The sequence below is a fragment of the Carex rostrata genome, chromosome 32 (genome assembly GCF_964058835.1).
Source record: "Carex rostrata chromosome 32, lpCarRost1.2, whole genome shotgun sequence".
Taxonomy (NCBI): Eukaryota; Viridiplantae; Streptophyta; class Magnoliopsida; order Poales; family Cyperaceae; genus Carex; species Carex rostrata.
This window is the reverse complement of record NC_135949.1, coordinates 2,841,402-2,856,316: the sequence shown is the minus strand read 5'-3', so window position 1 is coordinate 2,856,316 and position 14,915 is coordinate 2,841,402. Positions and strand designations below refer to the sequence as shown.

Sequence of the window (14,915 nt, the reverse complement as noted above, 5' to 3'; positions counted from 1 at the left end):
CAGAGAGACTAGTTTAACCGTCTAAGTAGTTATGTATTTGTAGAGTTAATAGAGACACTATTTGCTTTTATGCGGTTATCTAATGGAGAAGGATACACACAATATTTATGTATTTCTTTTCCGATCGACGCATTGAAAGATTCATTTCACAATTATTTGTTTATTTAAAAAAAAAAAAAGCATAGGCCCGTTTCGATCATTTCACAATTATGAAAATCATTTTTAAAGCCGGAATCCATTTTTGGATAAGATCTGGTTCAGAGTCTATCAGACAAATTCCGCACCGTTTTAAAGTTTAAACGCGTTATTTTATGCTGAATTTGTCGGACAAATGCCGGGTCTCAAAACTAATACAGTGCCTATATAGATCAGTGTTGTAAAAATTGACCGTTTGAGTCGGTTTGAGCTGATTAGTCATTGACAGCGATGAAATCATTATGAATTTTTTCGATTAATTAACCGATCATTTTCAATTATAGCCGATTATTCTCGATTATTTACAATTAATCACTTGACAATACCCTATCCGTCTGACAACGCATACCTTTATTTACAACACTGACTTGGATATAGGCGAGGGGGGGGTCGTTTTGAGATTCATGATTCATGTCAGATTAAAACTGGTATGAGTCAGGTTCTCAGTGTATCAGTTAGGCATTGCACTGGTGAATTCCAACATGACAAAGTCTCTAACACAGCATCGATGGAGCACAACTAGTGCCAAAGCCAACAAGGGACCTCAGTGACAGTGTCAGTTGTGTGTTGAACAAATATACGCACCAAATGAAACTATAAATATTGGATTGCACAGAGGTCAACTTAAGTTCGTTTTTTCTTCAAGTAAACGAACGCATAAAAAAAAAAATGTTTGTTTTTCAGAAAAGTGTTATCCATGTGCATATAAATTAATAAAAAATCATGGATAGATACTGAAAGCTAAGAAAACCTGACATTGCGATTGACCGATTCCCATCCGAATGCGTATCCTCTGCATTAACTCAAAAATGAATCTCAACCATCTGATTTTAAACGGAGTCAATCCGCCCCCTGCTTATGATATGGGGGGCCTTTAATATTAGTGCATATTTAGTCTGCACGAATCTTAAATAGATCGGATGATCAAGATTCATTAACTCAAAAGATTCCCTTTTGAGTTAATGCAGAGGATACAAATTCTTCCCTTCCCTCTAAACACAACAGTTCAAATGAAATGGGTTGTATGGAATTAGCATTCACAATAATAATTCAAACTTTAGCCTGTTAGCTAGGATTAAAGTTTGTTAACACCTCATGTGTAAATGTGTATTCAGTTTATTATTCTTCATCAATATTTCCTAATATAAAATTAACAGTTTGTTTGTGACAGGCAGAGATGACATGTAGAGATGTGTAACTGTTTGTCATAATCTTATTCTGAACAACATATACATATATTAATTTCAAGCATAACATGTACAGATGCTTAAAGGGAAAAGTAAACAAACAACTAATGGTTCTGTGGCCTGTATGCTCAACCAATCCTTGTCAGTTCCTTCCTGTTCGTCAAGATCACTGTTCACCTTCGCATTCTTGAAGAAAAAGTTGCACTGAGAAAATAAGCAGTTGTTAATATAAACTCCTTAATGAATAATTAATACAATGCACTATACATATCATGTCGACAATAATGAACTAACAAAGTTTCACATCTTGATATATCGGGTCAAATTACATAAACAATCTCATCTTTCAACAATTCATGAAGAGTTTAAATTGGAATTGTCTGACTTTAATACACTCATCCATGCTTTGATGTATAGAAGCTCATAACTCGTTCGTTAGTGAACCGAGTTGTTAATGAGCCAGCTCATCATTAGGTCAATCCAAAATTAACAAGTTTGAGCTGGAGCTTAGCTCGCTCGTGAGTTGTCGAGCCAGTTTGGTCCAAGTATGAATTTGTGTGAATTTAGTATCAATGAATTTATTTTGTGAACTATGTTTATATGAATTTGGAGAAAAATTAGAGCATTATGGGGATCATGCATTCATGCCATATTTGATATGTAATTTTTTTTTATCTAACAAGTTAATTTTGGAAGGAAATTGCTATTTTTCACCGCTTATACTTGGATATAGTATTTTTAATCTAAAGTTAATAAACAATTGAATTGAAATTTGTTTCTATTTTCAGCATATAATGTCTTATGAGTAGAGAGATTGGTCTAAGTGTTTTGTATTGCACTAATATTGATACATCAAGTGCATTTGTGAAGAAAGGTGATTCTGAATCTCTCATTCTTGTCTAGAAAACTACCATTAATTTCACGGGTGCGTTCTTTAATAATTTTTTATTGTTTTACTTATAGGCATAATCCTTTACCATTGGCTTCCAAATCCTTTCTCAATTGATTATATATTTATATGTTTGTTTGTTTGTATGCTATATTTATATTATCGAAACATACGTGTCAACTGATGCTTCTAATATTTTTTTTTATCATTACTTTAGGAAAAATAAAGCTCACCTCATGAACTTGATTATAATAATTTTTTGATCATTATTTTAGGAAATAAAGCTCACCTGGAGTCCACATCGGTCGTCCGATTATAAACGAAGCCCATCCAGTTCCCGCCTAAAACATAGGGTATCTTTAATATAAGTGCGGATTTAATTCGCACGAATTTTAAAGCTGATCAGACGGTCTAGATACATTAACTCAAAAGATTTCTTTTTAAGGATACGAATTCCACCTCATGAACTTGATTATATGATTCTGTGAACTGTCGATATCTCAGCACTGTGTTACTTTAGAACTGAAATGTCTCACACAATGAGGTCGTATCGATTATGATATTTTTTTATTGTGTGTATTTATTTATAAACTTTTTATATATATTTACAAGAGTTTGCAAATACGGTGTGAAATTTTTCATGTCCTAAACCGTAGTTATAATTCGAATGTCACATGCGTATTATATATTATGGGTATTTAATTGTAGAGCGTAGACTAATTATTAACCCTTAGAATCACTCGAAATTTAATTTCTAACTCAAAACTTGTCTTTATTTAAGGTATGAAAATGCTTCTCAACAGAAGTGCTTGAAAATTTTAGCTTATTTAAAGCTGATTGTTTATTAAGAAATTAAATGCAGACAAAATAAGGCTCAAGGCTTTTAAGAAACAAAAAAAAAAGTAAAATAATAAGGAATGGCCTAAAAAAATTAGGTGAATTAAAATGAATAACAAAATATAACAATTATTATTTTAGAAAAAATAAATAAATATACACAAATAGATAAAGTTTCATAATACACATAATTGATTATTTTATAATATCTATAATTATTATTTCGATGTTTGATGTACAAATTTTTTTCAGGGTTCTGATGCGAAATTTTTATAGGTCTGATGAACAAATTTTCTGAGTAAATTGATAAGATAGTTAAATAAATTTATGGATTCACGATAAAACAGATCATATCATTCTGAACATTTTAAACCATTGAAAATTTCCCAAATCATCAAAATAAGGAATGCATATATTTTTAAATACACTAATGTACAAAAATAAATTAATCGGAAATTAATTTTGCATGATAAATTCGATCGAATTTTATGTTCGATGTGGTAGATATACACATATATTGATCATATTTCATACGACTTCAGATTTCTTCTTATGTTTTTATCAATATCATCAAATTAATCCCTCAATAGATCACATTAATTTAGAAATTTTAAATGCCAACATCATCTTAATTGTTTTTTTTTTTTTTTTATTGTTGGTGATTACTGGCCATCAATTTTCATTGGACAAAATTAAAGCTTTAGACGTAAAGACAAAGTAATAATGTTAAAGTAGTTCAGTGCATTATAATTATTCTCTAATTTGTAACAATATTAAAGAAAATCATCTTCTAATTTCTAAGCGAGCTTCACTAACTAAGACCGAAACATATTTCTCTTTTTACGAAAAGGTTCTCTAATCATTTTCCTTTCATAAAGTCCATCAATCTGCAATCCAAATCTAATTCCATTGTTGTGCTTGGTCAACGTGAAGCAATTTGAGGTAAATAAATTAACATTACTGTTTTTATTTCGTAGAGCGCACGAACAATAGAAAAACATGAAAAATCACATTATTGGTACATTTTATTCCCGAAATTTTTATTTCTACTGTAACAAAAAAAACTAATAAACTAAAACACTTTGGTTTTGGGGAAATTCGAAGAATACCCAGACCGCTCAGGCATTCTACGACCTCCAAAACTAGAGTCCACACAATCAAGTTGCAAAAAAAAAAGTCTTTACATCACAAACTTACACACAAAAAATAAAGATAAGAATACTATTCTACAGTATCATAGTACCCCTCATCCCAATATTTCATGTTGCTCCAGAGTTCTTGTAGAACCGGACCCAAATAACCATCTCCTCAATGATCTTGGTAACTAGGTAACTAGTAATGTCGGTCGCATAACTGGGCCTTGAAAGATTGCATCATTTCACTGCTTCCACACATTCCACAACACACATAAATTTTGTTGCTCATTCTCTTTTCCCATTTGCCATTTCCAATACAATGAATGAGGAGAGTCTCCCCTTCTCAACAATACCACATCCAACCCGGCTTGTACACGAGCCCAAACACAAGTAGCATACTCACAATAGAAAGAAGAGACGTAGATGGAAATAAATGAAGATTTTTATTACCTCTTAAATTCTCCTTTCTTATTACAAAATACAAACGTTATTCAATGACAAATTTATTTCAGAAATAACTGAATGAAGATGGAGATAATAAGTCAAAATCTCACTTGTGGTTTTGACAATTTTCTTATTATTTTTGTAATTAACCTCTCTGTTCAATATTATGTGTTATTGTAAACTTCAATTAACCAATATGAAAGCATGTATTAATTCATTAATTAAGAAATTCTTACTTGCTAGCTAAAATTGACTCAATTTGTCAGAAAAGATATCTACAATTAATCAAGGGTAATTAAAGTGACTTCTAATTATCAATTGATGTTGTTTTATTTTTTATTTTTTTTTATCCGAATATATGAAAGAAATATCAGATAATCTTTTTTTTTGAGTGAATAAAGATTAGGAGATTATTTTGAAGGTCTTTGAATGAAAATATATATAGTTTTTTAGAAAGGAAAAAAAAAGACAAATTCCAATAATTATGAGCAAAATTTTTTTGTTGTAATTTTTGGTTTTCATCATAGTTTATCCATATAATGGAACTAATGACAGTGATTAGTAGTGTAACAGAGTTAATAGAGACAATATTTGTAGAGGTGCTACTTTTACCCGATTACCCGGATCCGATCCGGAACCGAACCGGATCCGACCCGGAACCGACCCGGATCCGATTAATTTGGATAGGGTATGGTTTAAAAAATATAACCGATTAAATTATGGGTATGGGTACAAAATTAATAATTTAATATCCGACCCGGATCCGAACCGGAACCGATACTGTAATGGGTAGGATATGGGTATCATATAATTATCCGACCCATAACCGGACCCGACCTGATACCCGTATAAATACCCGATAAAATATATATTAATAACTCTGCATCAAGTTTTTGTGTTAGATAATATATTTCAGCTGAGCTATAATTTGATAAAACTTAACCAAATTTATGTTACTGTTTTACACTACCCTTTAATTACATCCTTAACTAGCTCTTTAATTTTTGTTCTATATTATACACATGTGACACATGACACATGACACATGATTGTCAAATTTATTCTTCCATATATAACCAGCTTATTTTATACCTTTTTTCTTCTATTACATTCAATTCATATATTTTTTTGAATTATAGAAAAGAAAATCATTATCTCTAATATTTTACTTTCTAAAAATTATATCTCCTCCATCCTCCTGAATTCAAAAGCTATTAACAAAAAACTGAATTCAATATTTTTTGTTACACCATGAGTACTCCAAACAACCAACAACCAACTAATAATTTAGAGTTATTATTTTTATTTTGCTATGTAGCATGATATATTTTATTATTTATAAACATGATTAATAGTATAATTTTTATTTTGCAGTAGTTTTTAATTTATCTTGTAATGATTTATTATATGAGATGTTTAAGAAATTATAATTATATTTAAATGTAAATAATTTCTCGAATACTTTGGAGTTGTGACCTATACCCGCTCTGGATCCGGAACCGGACCCGATAATCCACAAACAAGTTACGGGTATCTATCTACCCGAAACCGAAAGACTGGACCCGAAATATCTACGGGTAGATAGGTATCCGGATCCGGACCCGACCCGATTTGAAACAAATAAGTATATGGATCGAAATTTGGACCCGAATACTTTTAGGGTCCGGGTCCAAATATAATAGTACCCGGACCCGACCCGACCCGATAGCACCTCTAAATATTTGTTTTCATGCGCTTATCTAATAGAGAAGGTTCTATAATTAGAATTCATATCCTCTCTAGTACCGTAATAGGAAATCTTTTACAATTAGTGGATCTGGACCATTCTTTTTAACTTGGCACAAATCTCAAAGTCCAATAAAACTGTCCCTATTGTAGTCCGAATCTCAAAGCGACTAGGATTATATCTCAAACCGTAAAGTGAGAAGAATATTTTACCGCACCTGGGAGAGAATATTTTTCGCCATTATTATGTATTTCTTGCCTATGCATTTAAAAATTCATTTTTTGATAAGATATGGTTCAAAGGCCATCGGACAAATTTCACACCCGTTTTATTAATTCATGCTATTTGCGGTCGTTATCATGACTTATACATGTTTATTAGTTCAGAAAAATATAATTATTGGTGTGGACAAAATCAAAAGACATGACACCAACGATTTACATTATAAAAAAATAACAAAAGCATGATAATCAGGCACCCTTTCACCAATTAAATAACATTGGCATGAAAAGAAGCTCGTTTTTTCATAAGTAATGATCATTGGTGTGGTTATAAAAAGAGATTATTGCACATATTAAAGTTTACATTTTTTTTTTAATGGCAAATAATTGAACATATTAGTTTAGTTGTCAGTTTTATGTGGAATCTCAAAAATATTTTGACTTCATGACCTTTACACAAGAAAACAAACTAATTAATAGGGAATCTGATTTTCTTCATTATTATAACGATACATAACATCAATACTACATCAAATTATTTGAAATATTAGTTAAGTTATATACGCTATCTTAATTTTTCAATCCAATCATTTGAGATATTAGAGAAGACTAAATCGATACATAACATCAAAAATATTAAATTTGATAGACATAATCTCTCAAAGATTTACACCACTCACACATAATCTCTCAAAGATTTACACCACTCACACATTGTAGAAACTTAGACACCGCATTTGAATTCTTTCTCACCTTCAAAAGAAAGAAAAGAACTTACAAAATTGACTGTATGATCATGATCAATATTTCGAATCGAGATTTGATCGGTAAATTTTCGGATCAAAAATTAAGATTTTTTTCCCTTTCAAAACTTAGTCCTTTTCCAAGAGTGGGATGAAAATGAGGATATCAGTCCTAAGATTTAAGACAATTCTAAGGTCTTTAGTAAGCCTTTCCTTAGATTTAATGGGGAGAGAACATAGGGAAGATCGTTTGTTTTTATCATATATTGTTTTTATATCACATCTATGAATGTTCTCACAAACATATTTAATAATGTTATATAAGACGGAATTTATATTTTAGAATTTAATATTCAAAAAAAATATTTAATTTATTAATATTTATGTTTAGGGAAAATGATATAATAAAGTAATATTTTTATTGTTGATTATTTTGTAATAATAATAAACTAAGCACTTAACAAATTATAAACATAAACTAAATATAATTGTAAAAAAAACTTTAAAAGCTACGGAATAAAATGATAAAAAGGAAACAAGATAAAATAATTAAAATGAATAAAATGATAGAAGAATGGCTTCAAGAAAAATTACGTGAATTAAAATGAATAATAAAGTATAACAATTATTATTTTGAGAAAAAATAAATATACACAAATAGATGAAGTTTCATAATACACATAATTTATTATTTTATAATATCAGTAATATTTATAATTATTATTTTGAGATCTGATGTACAAATTTTTTTAGGGTTCGGATGTAAAAATTTTATAGGTCTGATGAACAAATTTTCTGAGTAAATTGATAAGATAGTTAAATTAATTTATGAATATATACTCACGATAAAACTGATTATATCAATCTGAACATTTTAAAACATTTAGAAATTCGCAAATGATCAAAATAAGGAATGCATATACTTTTAAATACACTAATGTACAAAAAAAAATTAATTAGAAATTAATTTTCCATGATAAATTCGCATCTAATTTTATTTTCGCTAGATATACACACATATTGATCATATTTCATACGACTTCGGATTTCTTCTTTTGTTTTTATCAATATCATCAAATTAATCTCTTAATATATCACATTAAATTACAAATTTAAAATGCTAGCATCATCTTAATTTTTTTTCTTTTGTATTGCTGATGATCACTGACCATCATTGTCATCTCACATGCTTTAATAATTCTATTTAGGTAAGTCAATTAATACAATATGGTCCGATTTTTTTATTAATAGAAAACTACATAAATAAATATCAAAATAGGGGTAAAATGTCAAAAAATCTCGAAATATAGGAAGAACATGATAGTTTATCACATCCAGTTTATCTAAACCATAAACACTGCACTTGCTAATTAATTAAAAAAGCAAAAAAAATATCTGAACGTGATAGAGTATCACGTCCAGCCAAAATCATGCAATTGAATTGGGAACATGTGTGAGCTATTTGCTAGACGTGATTGATTATCATGTCCGGTAATTGTTTTTTCTTTTTGATTTTTAGTTAATTAGCAACTGTGGAGAGTTACACTTTAACTTAGTTGAACGTGATAGTTTATAATGTCCAGCAGACGTGATAAATCATCACATTCTTTCTATATCTGAAAATTTCACGAATTCCTACCTCTATTTCAATATTTATTTATTTATTTTCCTATAAATAAAAAAAACCGGCAATATAGTTGGAGAAAAATAGAGCATTCTGGAAATCATGTCCAACTTGTTATGTAATTATTTTGATATGACAAGTTAATTTTGAAAAGAAATTACTATGTTTCACCACTTAGATATATTAGATTCATTTCACAATTATGAAAATCATCTTTAATCGGACGAAGCCGGAATGCATTTTTGAATAATTAACTACCGTTTTAAACGCGTTATTTTATGCTTAGAAAAATATTAAAGATGAATTCCTCTTAATTACCTAAAATAACACTTTTGATGTTGCCTCCTCTCCTATTTTTCTTTCCCCTAAAAATCCCCTAAACTAACTACCTTGGATCGAAACCACCACCTAAAATAATCAACGGCGAATTTCCACAAATTTTAAATTGATAAAGGGGAGCAATATATAGATGTGATAAGGAGCAATTTGTTTTATCAAATTTCAGTGATGAGCAACTTTTAACTCGAGCAGAAACACTAATTATGGACATATCTAGGTTTTGCTAGTGTAATAGCATATTTATTTAAGTCCGCATTGTTACGTTACGAAATTTTTACAATTAAATTGAATTGAATTAAAAGAAAGAATCAAGTTAATTGTGTTAATAAAATGGAAGTTTAAACCTTAATTAAGGTTTCCCTAAATAAGTAAGTTAATTGTGAATTGAAACCGCGTCGAAATTTCGAGATTTCGGAACTTTATAGGCTCAGTGCGGATTAGGTTGACCGCAGTGCGGGTGGAAGTCATCCGCAGTGGCTCAGACTTTTTCTGGAATTTTGACAAAAAAATGACTAAGTAGTGAGTGCGGGTGAGGGATCCGCAGTGCGGATGGGGTTAGCCGCACTCATGAATTTCTGTATTGCATTGAATTTTTCTGAAATCGGCTAAGTAGTGAGTGCGGATGAGGTTGAACCGCAGTGCGGATCAGGTTCATCCGCAGTAGGCTCGGACTTTTCCTGGATTCGGCTGGCAACCGACTAAGTCTCGAGTGCGGATTAGGCCACCCGCAGTGCGGATTGGCTAATCCGCATTCAGGGAAATTTTAACCCTAAAACCCAAATTAAACCTTCTCTCTCTCTCTCTCTTCCACCATTCCCCATTTCTAAGTGAAATTCGTCCAAGAGAGAAGGAAAAGATCTCGTGAGTTTCCGTTTCGTTCAGACTCCCGATTGTTGCGAGAAACCGAGTTTGGAACCGAGAAAGCAGCCGAGGATCTCTCAGAACCCTTCTATTTGGTATTTCTTTCTCTCCTTATTTCTTTCGAAACCTCGAATTTTCTCGATTTCTCGGATTCTCGTTTTAAACCCGAGATTTGTGTTCGAATTGCTCGAGGACTAGTTCCTCTACACTTCTTACTAGTTTGTTTGTCAATCTTTTTCCCGATTTCTTCCGATTTATGAAATCTGATTTCTAGGGTTTCGTGCCAAAATTGAAAGTTGGCATAATCGTGATTTGATTTGCTTAACCCGACCAATTAGACTTGTAATCGGTAGGGTTGCCTCCCGATCGTGAATTTTTAGAACACTTAACGGCTGATTTGAGGTTTTGACCAAATTAGGGTTTACCAAAACGGTGGATTGAATTGAACCGAGAACCAAAGTAGTGAAACGGTGATTGATGGTCACCAAATGGAGTTTGTATGGTCCCGAGGACCTAGATGAATTTTGTGTGGTTTTAGATGATGTTGGTAAGAAATAATGAACCGAACGAATTGATACCAAAAACATAGAAATTGAATAGGGAAGGTATAAACCCTAGCACCACTCGATTAAACTCCTCGATCCTGAACCAATGTTAAACCTAGTATACGTATAATATAGGTGTAGGCTCGGTCGAGCAAGAACTTGCGAGACCATACGAGACGTCCAATCCTTAGCTTAAGCGGTACGCTCGTCAAACAGGTGCGGGATTCTTGGACTTGTTTGATACTTTATTTTCAGGAATTAAACTGTTTATTCGTTTGTCATGTTGAATGATTAATTGTTGCATATTTTGGAATTCATACTGCATATTGATTCTTGCATAAATGAGAATGATTTGAATTGTTCGGTTAAGGTTGATTGGCATGTTGGTATGGTTATTAATTGTTTAGTTCTATGAATTGTGCTTGTTGTGAATGAATCTGCCAGGCCGACCTGTTTAGGTGGCTGGATAAGGTGACGGTGACCTATCCGTTGACCTGTGTTTACGAATTTTCCAGGCCGACCTGTTTAGGTGGCTGGATTCAGGTGACGCTGCTGACTTATGCGTCGATCTGTAGAATTTGCCAGACCGACCTGTTTAGGTGGCTGGATTCAGGTGACGCTGCTGACTTATGCGTCGATCTGTAGAATTTGCCAGACCGACCTGTTTAGGTGGCTGGATAGGGTGACGCTGCTGACTTATGCGTTTGACCTGTTATGATTTTGCGAGACTGACCTGTATGTGTGGCTTTGATATATATTTGCTTGTGATTTAGCAAAGTTGACCTGTATAGGTAACTTTGATTCCATGTGATTGCATTTGTCAAGTTGACCTGTATTGGTGACTTGTAACCGGACCATTAGGAAATGGTTAAGCCAAACAGGAATTTCAGATGGGTGTCTGATAAAGGGTCCAGCGGTTGGCCATCTGTAGGCGTCTGTAACCCTACAGATGTGGGTTTGATAAAGGTTCAGCTCGAAAGAACATCTGTAATTGCTACCAGTCCTAATGAACTGAGTTAGGAATCGAGTTAAGCCAAAATATATGTTGTGTTTTGAAATCCATATTGAAAACTCCGTAAGCTGTGTTTCAGGTTGATTAACTGTTGTCGAGTAGTGGCATTCTGTTATTTATGATTATGTATATCTGTTGAACTGTTATTGTTTGGGTTTCATTTTTTGAATATAGAGTTTGATTGCAAGTCCAATAATTCATATGTGGCAAATTCGCACTGAGAATTTATTCTCACCCCCACCTTCCCCGTTATTTACAGGTATTGGTGCGACGGATTCCGGAGAGGCACGAGAGTAGTAGGCCTTAGTAGCTTACCAGTATACGACCCTAGATATGTTTTGTTGTATAGATTTAGGGTAGGCCTCGTGGTTGGTATCCGGATGAGATACTTATATTGTATTATTTACTGTCCAGACTGTGTACTCTGATTTTATATTAGAAACTTGTTTTGAATTGCGTGTTGATTGGTTTAAATTGTGATTAGCCTTGTAAGCATACACGGCGTTGTATGCTTACGGCGGGGGACTGTACTACCCGTGGCCGCGGGGTGTGACACGCATGCTGTGAACTTTTAGATCGAGACTGTCCGATTCGAATCCATCGTTTGAGATTGCTTCGTAATTCGAATTCATCTCTCAGAATGTATACGCTCCACTTTCGGATAGATTATCACGGATTTGAATCGGACGATCCCAATCAAAAACCCAAAGATTGAGTTACTCGGGGGTGTTGATTCTATTTATCGTGCCAAAACATGTCTCAAAAAATTTAACTAAAAGTCTCAAGTTACAAGTTTCAAATTATTAAGCTTACAAAAAGAACCCTGAATAATAGCTTAATTGCTGTCATTCTTACACAACTAGTGATACAGCACGAATATGGTTGCCCAATATGACGAGTCCGTACCCTCGGAAAGTTCGTTTTTCAGAAAAGTGTCATCCATGTACATATAAATATTAATGAGAAATCATGGATAGATACTGAAAGCTAAGAAAACCTGCCATTGCAATTGACCGATTCCCTTCCCTCTAAACACAACAGTTCAAATGAAATGGGTTGTATGTAATTAGCATTCACAATAATAATTCAAACTTTAGCCTGTTAGCTAGGATTAAAGTTTGTTTACACCTAATGTGTAAATGTCTATTCAGTTTATTATTCTTCATCAATTATTCCTAATATAAAATTAACAGTAGATGTGTAACTGTTTGTCATAATTTATTCTGAACAACATATACATATATTAATTTCAAGCATAACATGTACAGATGCTTAAAGGGAAAAGTAAACAAACAAGTAATGGTTCTGTGGAGAAAGATTCACTGTGGCCTGTATGCTCACACCAATCCTTGTCAGATCCTTCTCGTTCATCAAGATCACTGTTCACCTTCGCATTCTCGAAGAAAAAGTTGCACTGAGAAAATAAGCAGCTGTTAATATAAACTCCTTATTGAATAATTAATACAATGCACTATACATATCATGTCGACAATAATGAACTAACAAAGTTTCACATCTTGATATCTGGTCAAATTACATAAAACAATCTCATCTTTCAACAATTCATCCAGAGTTTAAATTGGTATTGTCTGACTTTAATGCACTCATGCATGCTTTGATATATAGAAGCTCATGACTAGACTAAAACTCTAGGGAAACCCACAAAATTGCGAATTTGTATCCTCTGCATTAACTCAAAAAGAATCTTTTGAGTTAATACATCTGGACCGTCTGATTAGCTTCAAGGTTCGTGCGAATTAGATCCGCACTAATATTAAAGACCCCCTAATGTTTTAGGTGGGGGGCAGATGGGCTCCGTTTACAATCGGACGGCCGATATGTATTAACTCAAAAGATGCTCTTTTGAGTTAATGCAGACGATGCGGACTCTAAAATTGCGTTCAGAATGCATATTTCAACCTGAATCCTCACATAATACAAAACAAAAAAGCAGCTTAAAAAATATACCTTCATTCAACAAAACCCAAACCACGCTTGGCTTCACACTACAACAAAACCATTCCTCAACTGAGAGATGGCAGAACCCAAGAGGGTAGTGAAATTGCACCACACGAAGCAGCACGGAACTTGCTCAAAGCACCCTCGAGGTGTTCCCAACTATCATTCGCCAGATCAAAAATAGAGATACTACATGTTGTTAACGAATTCCTCGAACCACCACTGGTCTTCGATTCTGCTGAATAGATGCAATTTCTCCTAAGCAAGCCGTGATCTCCAACTTCGACCGAGAAGCAATGAAGATTGTCAACAAACAATGCACGGTCCCCAATGTCATTGACCTCGATCCACTCCACATATTCATCATTGAGATCGGCGCGTTGAACATTGTAAACCGGCAAGCCATCATAATTCCACGTGGCCAAAACCAACAATTCCCCAGACGATACGAATAAGTGTGTCCATATAGGATAGTCATTATAAGGAGCGTCGATCACAGTGATCTGCTCAAGCGTCTCGCCATCTAAGACAACAGTCTGACATGCGCTAAAATTTAAAATGTAAAATCTACCTTCATAGAAAGTGATGCTATGGGGAGTGCTATACGGATACTCGATTGATGCCCAGGTTGACTCACCCAACCGACAGTAAAATATGCGCGGTCCTCTTGTGGACCCGGTTACAACCACCAAGTCAGACCGGTCCCAAACAAGAGTATAGACCATCCCATTCCACAATGGCGAACAGGGATCTAAACAAGGGAGTTCGATCAATGCACCGGTGAAGGGATTAACTAGAGAAGCAGTGATAGGACGGTTTCGGCCACTGACCGAGAGTAACCAACCTGAGGAAGATCCGAAGAGCTTAGAGTTGTCAGCGACCATTGGAGGAGGGTTGGAGTAGACGCGGTCTTCGGAGAGAGAATAAAAATGGGTGGAGGAGGTGGAAGGGAAGGCTAACCAGGGGAGTTGCTGAGGGAGGCGGAGGGTGTGGGAGTGGGAGAGGAATGACGACCGCCAGTGGGAGCAGACGGACTGGAATCGGAGATGGTCGGTGAACTCCGTTAGGTTTCCGGCGATCGCGATTACCAGTTCGGTTGGTAGATCTGACCACCTTGATTTTATTTTATTTGATTTCATTTGGAGGCACAGAGAAGGAAATGGCGTCGTGTGGACTAAAGAGAAGGTGAATAGGAAT

At 33.8% G+C, this 14,915-nt stretch overlaps 1 protein-coding gene across 3 annotated transcripts; it reads right to left on the bottom strand.

The window, feature by feature from the left end:
• Positions 1 to 1,500: 1,500 nt before the first annotated feature.
• LOC144548200 (F-box/kelch-repeat protein At2g24250-like) lies at positions 1,501 to 14,915 on the bottom strand. 3 transcript variants are annotated; one of them, XM_078296905.1, is made up of 2 exons: positions 13,728 to 14,915; positions 1,501 to 1,586 (listed from the first exon to the last, which is right to left on the bottom strand). In XM_078296905.1, the coding sequence occupies exon 1, from the start codon at positions 14,855 to 14,857 to the stop codon at positions 13,784 to 13,786; it is 1,074 nt and encodes a 357-aa protein (XP_078153031.1). In that variant the 5' UTR covers positions 14,858 to 14,915; the 3' UTR covers positions 1,501 to 1,586; positions 13,728 to 13,783. The 3 variants fall into 3 exon arrangements, with proteins under 3 accessions (XP_078153031.1, XP_078153030.1, XP_078153032.1); XM_078296904.1 differs by lacking the exon at positions 1,501 to 1,586 and adding an exon at positions 12,965 to 13,173; XM_078296906.1 differs by lacking the exon at positions 1,501 to 1,586 and adding an exon at positions 12,965 to 13,138.